The sequence below is a fragment of the Melopsittacus undulatus genome, chromosome 1 (assembly GCF_012275295.1).
Source record: "Melopsittacus undulatus isolate bMelUnd1 chromosome 1, bMelUnd1.mat.Z, whole genome shotgun sequence".
In the NCBI taxonomy this organism is placed as follows: Eukaryota; Metazoa; Chordata; class Aves; order Psittaciformes; family Psittaculidae; genus Melopsittacus; species Melopsittacus undulatus.
In genome coordinates, this window is record NC_047527.1 from 126,625,677 (window position 1) to 126,639,078 (window position 13,402).

At 38.9% G+C, this 13,402-nt stretch overlaps 1 protein-coding gene across 3 annotated transcripts in view; it reads right to left on the reverse strand.

Annotated features, from left to right (window-relative positions):
* The window catches only part of ETV1 (ETS variant transcription factor 1), a 65,351-nt gene that overhangs the window by 28,463 nt on the left and 23,486 nt on the right, over nt 1-13,402 (reverse strand). For all 3 annotated transcript variants that reach the window (XM_034067125.1, XM_034067121.1, XM_034067118.1), the window contains exons 6-7: nt 3,952-4,081; nt 2,210-2,398 (exon numbers count right to left, since the gene is read on the reverse strand). In XM_034067125.1, the coding sequence (XP_033923016.1) occupies nt 2,210-2,398; nt 3,952-4,081 (319 nt within the window). The remainder of the gene's footprint in view (nt 1-2,209; nt 2,399-3,951; nt 4,082-13,402) is intronic.

The window sequence follows — 13,402 nt, forward strand, 5'->3', positions numbered from 1 at the left end:
CCCTCTTTTCCTTTTTTCATTAGCCAAAAAAAGAAGCAGAAATTATCATTAAGAACTGTCAAGGAGTGAATCAGAAAATTGCAACTTGAAGTTAAAATAAGAAACAGGCTCACTCACAAAGCCTCAAAGGAAGTTAATAATACTTGTTGTACTGGAAGCTTTGTATGGAATCAAGCCATTTGTTTATACAAGTGGATTTGATTCCTGTTGGTACTTGTTAGGACCACTTATCGTTCATATATTCATGCCCTGTATGAAGACGTATGGGCTGTATGTTCTAGATACTAATGCTATCCTGTGCCACCAATGCATGTTCCAAAGAAATATGCCCTGAGTTACAGATTTATATATGAACTCACATAGGTAGGTCATTTGTTTCAATGACATTTTCTGAACACACTCATTGTAGTAGCATATCACCTTATAAATCATGAAGATTTGAATTTCATAAAAAATATGAAGTACACATTTGCTTCATGCTGGAAGTGAGAAGATTCGAAATAAATAAGAGGAAAAAAAGTCTTATAATTGTACCTTTCCTTAAAAATAATTTTTTTTTTTTGGCTTGAGTCACCTATTTTGACTTGAACACATGATGTTCTTTTACAGAGGGGAAACATTACTGCAAAATGCCCTAACGAACACGAATATCAAACATGGGAGTGAGAGGGATCATGTAAAGAGCTTACAAAGCTTGTGCAGAGCAAGTGCTGTGTGTATAGAAAAATATACTAAGATGTATTCAAATCTCTATAAATACTCACATTAAGGCTGACATATACGTTCAGTACGTTCTTTACAAATTGCTCCAAAACAGAAGACTTTTTCATCTGATAAATCTTACTACTACTCTCTGCACAGAACTCATTTAGCTTCTGGAGATTTTAGTCTGCTGATAACTTGACTTTGGTGTACATACAGATACGTATTTATCCACTATCCTGTAATCAAAACTTCTTACTCGCTTTAACTGGGAGCCTGGGTGCTTAGACCACAGTTCACAGCAGGGAGGGAGAGGGGGGAAAGATGGTGACTACTGCAGCTGAAGGGGACAATCCAGTGTTTCTTCACTGCCGAAATGGCTTGTAGAAAACCTTGGGTGGTATTTAAAGCTATCTTAGCAGAGCACAAAACAGCAACATAAACTTTAGCAACCCCCTTCAGAAGTGATCTGCACAAATCCCTGGAAATAACAGCCATTACTAAAGCAGACGCTTGCAAATCACACTGCCAACAACTGTGGCTATCTTTCCAGGTGCTTCTTAATTTGCTGATGTTCAAAAGCTAAGCCAAGTTTCTGAACATATGTATCTCTTTATATATAGCTAAAATTTTACATGCTCAGAGCAACCACACAACAGAGCACACACAAGCAGGCTCATGTGATAAAGGTGAGGACAAACAGAATTCCACAAACAAGTGTTTGGTCTCAAAAGTCAGGGAAATCCACTGAGTGTATCTGTTGCACAACTGAGCTAAGATAGTCAGTTGTCTGGGGATTTCTAACATATCAAAACAGGGTGACTTAAGGACAGTTTAAACTTTAATTCTAGTCTCTAGCTCTTGTGGTTTTTACTCTGACTAATGTTATGTAAGCACAATTTATGTTGGCATCTTAGTTTGTCTAAAATACTACATTTCAAATGGGGTTGGAAAAATGATCCACCCTTCCAGAGAATATTCTGAAGCAGTAACGTAACATGGACGCTTATCTCTTTCTTAGATAGGTGAATTGCTTAGCAAGAGGCCAGATATTTATATCCAGGATCATGCCTGCTAGTGACTTCATTACCTTGTAGGGCTTAGTAGCCTCAAGTGAATCACAGAATCATAGAACAGCCCAAGTTGGAAGGGACCTTGAAAGGCCACCCGGCCTAATCTCTGAGAATCATGGAAAACCATAATCATGGGAAAGGGAACCTAGATGAGATTATCTAGCACCCTGTAACCACCCTCACTAGACAGAAGCAGCAGGTCATTAAAACTTTGCCACTGCCAATATGAACTACTGAAGTGCACTAAGGTGGATGCCAGCCTTTCATAAAACACACATATTTCTAACAATCTGAACCTTGCTGGTTTTCACCTTGGTCTCCCAAACCAAAAGGGAATAGCTGTGGGCAGGAAGACAGTGCTACCCTATATAAGAGACTTGCACACACAATTGAAACACTTTCTGTACGGGTCCTTCACATGTTTTGTATTTTACCTGTGGTCCATAGGGAAGCTGTTATCTTGAATGGACTGGGATGGAGGGAGATGGGTAGGGAAAACCCGGTCAGGTTTAGGAGTCTGAGCTGAGTTTGGGGAGGCATGGTGCAGTGGTGACACAGGAGTGCTGGATGGTGTCGGTGGGTTGGAGGGCCTCATTCCCACTTGTGGCTTCTGATCATAGGCACTATTGGTAAGGCAAAGGGAAAAAAGATCAGGTTATTTTCTCTAAAATAAAGAAAAAAAAGAAAAAGTAGCATCTACAGTGAGAAAAAACAAATGTCACATAAGCTTTTCATTTATCAGATTAGGCAGAGGAATTCTCTATTTTACATTAAGAAGAGAGCAGAAAAAAAAACATGTTAGAGGCAAGTGGTTCAATGCAACATTTTCTTCTCTGGGGCACAGATATGTATTTTTAAACTATTCACTGTTACAATGACATTCTAACAGGAGGTATACAAAATACATAGAAGTAGAAGCACATGGACTAGAGCACGAATAGCCAGAAGTGCCTGTCAAGACTTTTTTAGAACTTGCACAAACCACAAAGTGAGACAGTAAAACAATACAGCTAGAGGGAAGGGATAACAATGGTATGTTGGCTCAACTACCCACACTAGGATGACAGCAACCTCTCCTGACAGGATCCCTCTCCCTCTCGCTCCCCACCCCCCCAAATAAAGTGCTGGTGCTACAAATATTTAGATGCTATTTTCAAAGGTGTCCTGAATCAGGAAAAAACTTGAATCAGGAAAAAACTTGAGGACACTTTGATCATCCCTCCTTCTAAACAGGAAAAATGCAGATCTTAGGCAGACACTATGCATGAACTTGCATACTTGCTTATATCACATACCCTAGCACCCATCAAATCTATCAATGTATGCATTTTAATTTTTGAAATCAAAATTACTCCTCTGTGACCAGCTTTTTTTTTTCCTCTTTTTTCTCCTTTTATAGCCAAAAAGTTAAATGTAAATGCTTTAAGTGCTAACAGTTTTGGTAGCACATTAATGAGACTAAGAACTCACAAGATAGATAAAAGATTCTAAAATAGACTGAAATGCCAATAAGAAATCCTTCACTGCTGACACTAAAGGAAGGAGTGATATGTAAGTGCAAACCAAAAGAAAGTCAATAAAGAATGCAGTGGTATCAAGCCCCTCCGCCACGGACAAATAAATAAAGGTTTTATTATCTATCCGTATAAAAGAAGATAACTTGCTTTTGAATAGGTAACAAAGATGCAAAGCCTAATTAAATACTATTTTAAACTGTAATCACCCACAAACACACACAGATAACATCTGCAAAACTTGTCAAATACCTAATGCATTGCTCAGACCTGTCAATCTCCTGCCTGTTAAACAGATCTCTCTCTTTCCCAACGTGTGCAATGCATTTTGAAAGTACATTCAATCCAACTTGCAGAAAACAAGATGCTCCTTCCTTCTACTTCAAGCTTGTACCCTGTGTTTTTAAACTCTCACCATCTCCAATGGAGAAGGAATGGAGAATATGCATTTTGATGAAAAATGCTGCTTTAAAATGGTTATGTGTTTGATACAATTGTAAACAACTCCATCAGTGTTCATCAGCTAAATGCATTATCTCATCAGTCTGTTATCTGCTGAAGAGGTAACTTTTGCAAGATCACTACTGTGGTTTTATTACTCTTTAGTCAGTCCTTATTTAACTCAGCAGTTCTCATGGCAAACATGCTCCTGATCGCTTTACCTGACATTGTACAGGCACTTTTCCCCATAACTGAACTTGAATGGTTGCTCTTGACTGCAAGTGGAGCCAAGTTCCGAACATGGGCTATGGGGTTCCTTCTTGATTTTCACAGGGAGACCATGAAAAGCCACTGTAAAGTGAAAGAAAATGTAATTAAAACCCAAGTACAATATTAACAATGAGCTTTCTCAAGTAAGCTAGACACTTCTAATTAAACACATGATTAATTAAACCACTGTAATACTAAAAACAATAACGGAAATAAACATTTCAAGTATTTCTTTGGGTGTCAATTGAAAAATAGACACCAGAGATCCTTTGCATTGGCTATTAGCACTTTTATTGTTTAATAGAATGATGGCCAGGATCCCATCTCATTAGCAGGAAAATAACAGCCCACTTATATTTGGCTTAACTACTGTAAATGTTGTCAGACGCAAAATACTTCCCAAGCACCAAATGTTTCTAAGTAATATTACTGAGGTAGCTTTTAGCTATAAATGCAATAGTAGTTCACTTCAAAGAGTGCCACAAAAATTGCTTCAATTTTATCACCAATTTTTGACGCTGTCACCACAAAACCATAGTTTGAACATCACACTCTAGCCCTGCACAGACACTTGTACATCCATAGAAATCCTCATACATGCAAGCAGTCCCCATATAGGGAACATCAGCACAAAAGCAGGATATTATTATACACCATCAAGTAGTATTATGCCCCTTCCCTTGCATTTGAACTTAGGGAAGACAGTTTGTTACACACTATCTATTTTCTGATACTAATGCACCTGAACACATATGCATGTGTATGATGGGGAGGGGGAGGTAAATGAAATGCTGTCTAAGAAGCCAGCATCAGAACTAATAAACTCTGATTTGTAAGAATCTGTGAGTAAGATCTAGATTCCAGATTCTCACCATTGGTTTTCCCACGGTTGGGCAACATTCAGAAAACATTTTCACAAATGGGTCCTCTCATATCCTATTACATGCCAGCTTTTACTATTGCCTTTCAGCTGAGACATCCACAAGATAGCTAGCACCATGTTATTTAACTACATATTTTCACAAATCTCACAAGAATTGTCTCTACAGCTGCTACCGAGCTACTATGTTTGATGGATAATAGTCAATTACCTAGAAAGACTAAAAAGGAAAATAAGTACATAAATACAAGAGGCACAGCACAGTAACTTGAGAGATGAAAAGTAGTGAACGGCACAACAAGAACTTTTTTTCTGAGTAAAATGGTCTGAATTTGCACTAAAATAAAAGACCACACAGACTTCTTAGATAAAGATTCTCACATTTTAACAATGCAACCCAGTCAGCTTTCCACCATAACTGCAAAGAGGCTGACATCCCGTTGTTCATTTCATGTTTGCTAGCAAATTTCTGCTGCTGACTGTCCTTGCATGTCTTGGTCAGATAACACATGACACAAGTTTAATGCACATGATGAGCCCCACAACTCCAGGACAGTGGCTGCGATGCAAAGGCAGGCAACCCCTTTGACTTTAATCAGAGAATTAAAACACAAGACTTTTTTAAAGCCAGTATCATGTATTTGCACAAAGGCCACATGCTGCTCTATCTTTTAATTTTTTTTTTTATTTTAACTTTGCTACTTCCTCAGAGTTAATCTGTTATGAAAAATTACTTCCCTTATTTATTTTTAAATAACGGGAGTACAGAGACTCCCACACCACAGCCCTGTGTGGAGAACTGGCTGGGTATTTCATCACAGCGCTGAGAGCCTGAACGTCTGCTAACAGGCAGTTTTCCAGCTCACTGGCACAGGCACAAGTGAAAGCAGCACATTCATTTTGTGCAATTTGCTTTACCTTCCCACATGGAGTTGGTGCATGTAAAAGGCTGTTAAGTACTAAATTATTCCTTATCAAATCACCATCATCTGGAGTCATGATCAACACTAATTAAATTACTTTCACTGAACACGGCTCCAGCCTGCTGCCTCGGCTGTGAGGTACATTTTATTTTGCTTACTGTACAGTCCTAGCAAGGTACAGGGCACAGTGCTAGAAGGCATCTGTGCTGTAGTTTTAATTAAAGTTTACCTCACCTTCCTCACAGATTTATAAGCTAGGGTAAAGTGTATCAAATCAAGTAGGTTAACACCTTCATTTCATTTAGGGGAAGCATTACAGTCCAAAGTGATTTTATACTAGATCTTTATCTTAACTAGGGCCAGAAAGATAATGTAGCTGTAAAATTTAAAGCCTTCCTCGGGCAGCCCCCTGACACAGTCACTATGCTAAGCTTTATCTGTAACTCCTTAAGTGTACACTTTTAGAGGCAGAAAGGAAAAAAGCCTGAGAAAAATACTTCCTGCAGTTTTGGGGGGCTTTCTTGAAGGCTACTTGACCTTTCAAACCACATCTTAAGTGTGGCTGAAGATGACAGACTTATTCCAACAATAAAGTTTCAAACATTCAAAACAGTTCTCGTATCATCACTGAAACCCTTCACCCGTCACTCTTCATTCTAGTGTGATACTCATAGTGCACCTATTAAAACAGATTTGAAACATAGACCATTTTGCTAAGCTCAATTTTATATTATGTTTTCAATCCATTTTATTTTGAGGACAGCAAGGTTGCTTACTTATACAATCTAATTTTAGTGCAGCATACCAAGCTACCAACACATCCAAATTAACAAAATGACATTTCAAACAACCAGCTAAACACCACTTTTTTCTTCCTGATGGCAAATTCACTTTACTTAACCCCCGAACAGAGTCTCAACCCTATTAAAGTAACAGGCACTCTGCCTTAATAACGATCTTATTAAGAAGTGACCAAGGGCCAAGATTTCATCCTGAGTGATTACTTACAGATAACTACTTCCAAACTTGAAAGACAAACAATCTTACAACGTGTATTCAGATGGATGGCTTCAACACCTCATCTCAGCTACTGGGGAAAGTCAGGCATATCAGTATCAGAACGGACTCAATCCACAGACCCTGTCTGGAGCTTCTGTGAAGCCAACATGCAAATATAAGACAAGCAGAAGGACTGCTGCCATCTGTAGCAAATTGATTGAGGTATAATACTTTCCTGCATGCATATTCTCTGTGCATAAATGTATCTGCAGAGTAAGATGGCTCGCTTGTTACACATAAAGCGCTATTGTATAGACCTAGATTTTACACAAAACAATAATATTGTCCCCACAAAGTAAACTCACACAGAACACGCAAAAATACAGGGTGAAACCTGCTACCTCTCATTCTGAAGTGCTGTTCTCCTTTGCTATCTGTCAACTCTAAACATTTTGCTCATGACACCCAGTTTAAATACAAAGAACAATCTTATTAAGAACTCTGAATGTAAAGGAGGAATTATTTTGTTTCAGGGGGGAGTGGTTTGTGTATTTTCTAGCCTGAGAAACAGATAGAACTGATCATTTCTTTTGAGAAAGCTCCAGAAATGCACTGCATCAAATATAAAAGCAAAGTTGAAAATACTTTTCAATTCAAGAAATGATTGTTCAAGACAAAGAAGAAACAAGGAATATTTCACATGAAATTTTAAATGATTTCTGCTTTGAGCAAAAGTCATAATTTTCAAGCTTCATATTCCTGCCTCCAAGACAAAATAAAATCTGATTCTGTTTTCTAAAGAATTAATTTAAGCATATTTTTAAAAGGCATGAAATACTACTGGTAATTCAGTGATACTGGCTAAGGGCAGGCAATTTTGACTCCGCTGACTAAAGAGACAAAGATGTGTTATTATCAACACTTGTAAGGCCAGAGCATTTATTATATGGCATAAGTCAACTGACAGCAGCAACCTTACTTGTGCTAGTGAACTCTGATGTCTCATAAGTGATACTACATTTACATATATTAAGTTCAAGGACTTTATGTATCTGCAGAGAAAAGAAAGTAACCGGCAAGTCACAGTAAGTCACACCCAAAACATTTCTGCTGCATGTTTCTGAACTGCTTTTTCTGAGCATTTATGCTCTCAAATCACCCTCTAAACCTGATATAGTAAATAAAGTAACCCTTTTTTATGATTTACTGAGGCAAAACTGTTAATATGTGATGTTAGTTTAGACAGATTTCTTGAATGCATTTAAATAGAGAGGATTTGATTTTCTTAACAGCAAGATGAAAAGGCAGAATATGTAAAAACATTTAAATCAATACCACTACAACTCCATATGCTAGCCTGACTTGGGTGACCCAAGTAGCGCTTGGTAAAATTTCAAAATCAAGAAAAGGCCCCTGTACTGATAAAGCCAACACTGACACACTTTTAAATCTATCTCCCAATACACACAGAAATACAGCAGGCACTTCAGATACATCAGTCTCTCCAAGATTCTTTACCAGTACATTACCTCTGCCAAGTATTCCCCTTCCCCCAGCACACAAAAATCCATTACTAAAGGGTCTAATCTCAGCTATCAGCACAGAGTGCCTTTTATGGAGCCATTAAACCATTTCTCTTGTTTACAGTGCCTGAAGAAAGATGTGAATTATGTCTGTGACAAAACAGGCGATAACATTTCTAAACTGCTATCAAAATGCAAACTGAAATACACTTAAGGACAGGGACCCTAATTTGTGTTTTTGCAATTTTCCCCGCTCACTATAACTTAACAGCACTCACCTGATGATTCAAACAAATTATGTATGCTGCAAGTACAACAGGTAGGCATTTTAATAAAAAAAATCCACTTTCAATAAACGAACAGTTTATTACAGAGTTCATCAAGGAGGGTAAAGTGCTGGTTACTTCTCAGGTGACAGTAACAACCTAGGTGCTCTTATCAGTAGGCATTTAAAAAAAATCTAAATACAATATTGTGGGTTCATATGAGTCCTGAAATGCTCAATTTCTGAAACATTTGAACCATACATTCAGTATAGGTATCTGAATATCTGATGCATTGAGCTACAAAACTAAATACTTTCTAATGACCTTCTAGGTCATTAGAATGTATTTAGGTGGGAATGCCAAGCTTTACACATATTTTCTGAAGAGGTTTCGAAAACATGTATTTAACTTATGGAACAATGGTTTTCTGCATTCTGGAGGCTATTTATTTATTTCAAGATCATTATGATTTGAGCTACAGACTTTTGTAGATAGTTACTCTGAATTTCAACAACCATTTAACAAGCATTTGACTAAAGACAAGGGGATGCAAAAGCAAGGTGGTCTTTCCATTTCATTCCACTATACATTCAGATGAGAAATTCTGCTGCTAACCTTTGGGATGCATAGGAGGAATTAGCTGAAGCAGGTGTTAGACCCTGCTGACCATTCCTTCGTACTCTGGAGGTTTCTGTTGCTGCAGCTGAATGTGGCATGCAGCCTCATATACTAACAAAAACTGAAATAAAAACATCATGTTGGAGAGGTGACAGATGAAGAGAGGTAGGAGGATAGACAGTAAAGGCTGGTAACTGAGTCTTTCCAGCTAAACTGTTCCCAGTGATTTTGAATTAAAGCCTACACACACAGACCACTGCAACAGCTGAAGACAGAAGTGACTGCAAGCGTGGATGACTGAGGCAAGATCTGCAACTGCTTTCACCCCAGACAATCTCTTGCCTAGGCAATGGCAAAAAAACCCTTTTGTTCCTGACCACTGCAACAGCTGCAAAAATGATCAAGACTTGAAGACTGGAATGGTTTAGAAGTGGCTGAACAGATTACATCTACACTGACTCCACCAAGTTCTTCAACCATTTGATCTATCAAAGTCACCTCTATCAGATTTTAGCTGAGCTCCAGTCAACTGGATTTCATTTAGGTCCTGCTCTCTGCCAGATACTGTAAGAAGCTGGTAACAAATTGGATATATGACACACAGATGTATCATCACTGTGGTTTCAGAGACTATCCTGGCAGTTTATATAAAAACATATGAACATAGACAAGAAACCCCAGCTTTCACTAACTCACAAACGAAAGCTGCTAGAAAAGGGGGAATGGGAAGAGGGGAGGGAAATCTAAGCAATCTTGTCAAGTAGTTTCTTGAAGTGCATAATCACCATCCTGTGGGTGCATCTAGAAAACTAGAACTTGCTTGAGAGGCAGAATTCTGTATTACAGACAACCAGCCTCCATACAAGTCCCACTGCATGGTGACCACTCACCTGAAACAGTCTGCATTTATGCTTGGGTGCTTATGCATGTGCAGACAGAGTCAAACGGAAGCAAGCATACCAAATGTACAATCATGCCTTTGTGATGACACAGTACGTATGGTCAAAATGTGTGTAATACCATTAAGGACAGTAAGCGTTTTCTTCTTCAAATGAATATATGTAACCAGGAAGAAAATGAGGAAGCAGCATGCAGAAGGAATAAGATATAAATGTGTGAAAATGCACTGTACAAAAAGCTAGTTCTTTCCTGTGTGGCTGCCTGTCTTTAAGTCCAGGGAAGGAAAACGAAGGATAGCTGGTATCACAGCAAATGCTCTGTCACCCCTTATCTCAGTGCTCTTTCCCTGAAAGTGGAACTTCATGACTGGGCAGTACTTGGCAAACCCATTAGATATGATTCCATCAATTCAGTTTTTGCCTTGGCTTCAGATCAGATCCTTCCAGCCCCTACTACCTCAATAGATAGAAACAGCATGGGACCTCATTTTTTGGAAGCTAGTTCTGAATGATGAGCCCAAGCACCAGCTTTCAAAGCCAACTGGCAAGAACAGAATACGTGGGCAAGATGGATCTATTTGAGAACCTTGTTTAACAAAAAGAAAATACCAGCTTTGAAGTAATCTGTCACCTTTACTGGAAAATATGCAACTACAAATGCACTTTAATAACAGTTAGAACTCACTCTGTGAAAAGAAGCAAATTGCTTATTTTCTCTTACAGCCTAAAGCATACAATACCTTGCATGTCAATTAACGGTCTACTTGAATACTGCATTGCACAAATGCTACAGAATAGTACAGTCTTTGAAACCCTCAGGGGGTGGGGAGGGATAAGGCATAAAGAATAGAAGACAACCCAAAACTGTGGGATTTTATCCTCAAAGTCTACATGGACTGTTCTGAGATGACATGGTATGAAAAGAAAAAAACCCTGATTCTGAATTTGAATTAGGAAGAAGTAGCAAGCAGGTGAGAATGAACTGCACTGAAAGCTGGAATTTATTCCTCCTCACTATGACAGAGTTTCAAGGTGAAAATAAGAGCACATTTTCCCACAACAGATACTGGGAAGTTCTGGACCTTAAAATTTTCAGTAGTGCATCCACATCAACAAGCACTGTTTGTTAAAATAACTTTCTTTTGCTTTGGAGTAAGAAAGGTTTGTTTTGTTTTTTTTTTAAGCAAAAATCATTACAGATTACAGACTAAAAGATAAAACCCAAATATTGATGAAAATAGATTTTATATTAACTGAATCACCTGTTCACATCTAGACTATGTTAATTCTATATAACCACCATAATTCTTCCCTATCTTTACTATGATCTGGCATTAACATAAAGCCTTTGAGGTTGAAATAGAGAACAGGTCAATTTCACTGTACCTACAGCACATCAAAGTTGCATCACTCTCCATAAAATAGGTTTATATGAGGGTATTTGTACACAGGGAAAAGTGACCAACAAAACATTACTATGCAGACCTATGACACTTCCCTACAGCAGAGCTTATCTGACTCCTAAACAAGACACTCTTGTCCCTGTTCTTCTAGATTTTTCCTCACAATGGAAAAAAAATGTCAAACTTTAACTGAAATGCGTTTTTCTAACACTTGTGTGCTAAGATGCTAAAAATCTTTGCCAATTTAGCTATTTCTGGGCAGCTAACCCAAACCCCCCCTGCCACAACAGATGCAGCCTTCCTGAGAGGTGGAGGAGTTCCCAGTGTGGAACAGAGGGGCACAATATTAGAGGTTGCACCCATACAGCTTAATAAATGGTTCAGCACTATAAAACCCCATTTTTTAGTGCAAGTTACCCCTCATTTGCTTGTCTGTGCAGTTGCAATTTCTGAAATATTCATCAGAGTTACTGAGGGTACACCTGCAGCTTTCTGATGCTGGAAGTGCTGGAGGCACCACTGAGATAATTCAGATGTTTGTAGCTACTTGGCTTCTTATTTAAAAAGACCATGCCGGCTGAAAATTGAAGTCTGCAAGTATGTTCAGTACAGCAAAAATTAAAAGGGTAAACCACCTGGCTAGAGAAGGAAGAGGAAGAGAAGAAGCTTTCAGTAAATATCAACAAAAGTTAACCTACACCCTAAAGACCATGAAGAAGTAATTCCAAGAAGCTGCTACTAAACACATTGTTAGGATACTACAGGTCCTTCGGCCTAAATTAAGACTACATTTGGGCAGCTGCTAACCAGCTGAACTGCTACACAGTGTTAGAAGACACTATCTACTCTTTTTACCCCCAAGGAAAGGAACAGTTTGACACGACTTTGGTTAGCTGACCCTTCTTCTTCTCACCCCCAAAAGATTTCAGCTTCTAGTTATGAATTGTCTGGAAGGTATTTTCATGCAGCTTGAGCTGCAGTTACTGACACAGCTTCTCAGCCTCCGAAAGCAGCAATCTCACAGAAATGCTGTCACAGGCACTGTTTTATTCTGATTTATGTCCCTTTCATTCAGTGCTTTCCTTTCTTGCCAGACAGCTACCTGCCCAGCTGTATGAGACTTGCAGCAGTAGGCAGCAGAGGGGAAAGTGCTGCTGGAGGAGCTCTGCCTCCCAGCAAGTACCTCCAGGGCAAAAGATAACCTGCTGACAAATACTATGGACACTGGAGAACTCTGAGAAGAATACAAGGAAATTTGCAGAACATTGGTGGGAGGGAGAAAGAGAGGATTAAGCTAGGAGGAGTAAACTGGCTTGCTTTGATGTCTGAGGAAAATAGGTGAGGCAGGAGGAAGAGCTCTCCCTGTCCCCCTGCCCCCAAAATAAACACAGGCTTAGGGCTCTCTGGAGGAGGAAGCAGTAACATAGTAAAAACTAAACCAGCTGAGTTCTGCAGCAATTGATCTAAAACCCATGGACAGCACAAGATGATTTGGGATGGGGGGGAATCTGAAGTATTTTTAATCCCTCTATACTGGATCTGCAACCTCTAGGACCCCACAGAGAAACAGGGCTGCTCCTCCTCTGCATTAGCTTTCAGAGTTAAAACTCTGGAGAGATCAGGGGCATTTATTTCTACAGTTTCATATAATGTACATGGCTCCAAAGGCTCCCAGGCAGGATGCAAGGAGAGGCGATCCACCTTTAGAACTCCAGCTAAAGAGGAAGATCTTAATGTAAAACCAAGCCTGGGAGAAAACTTAAATTGTATTCCTACCAGGGAATTATCAATAAAGTTAAACGCAAAGAGAAGAGCTGGCCACTAAATCAGGGTCTGTGTGCTTTTCTGAGGACAGGAGTTCCATTTGCAGCAATTTCTAAAATTTAATTTG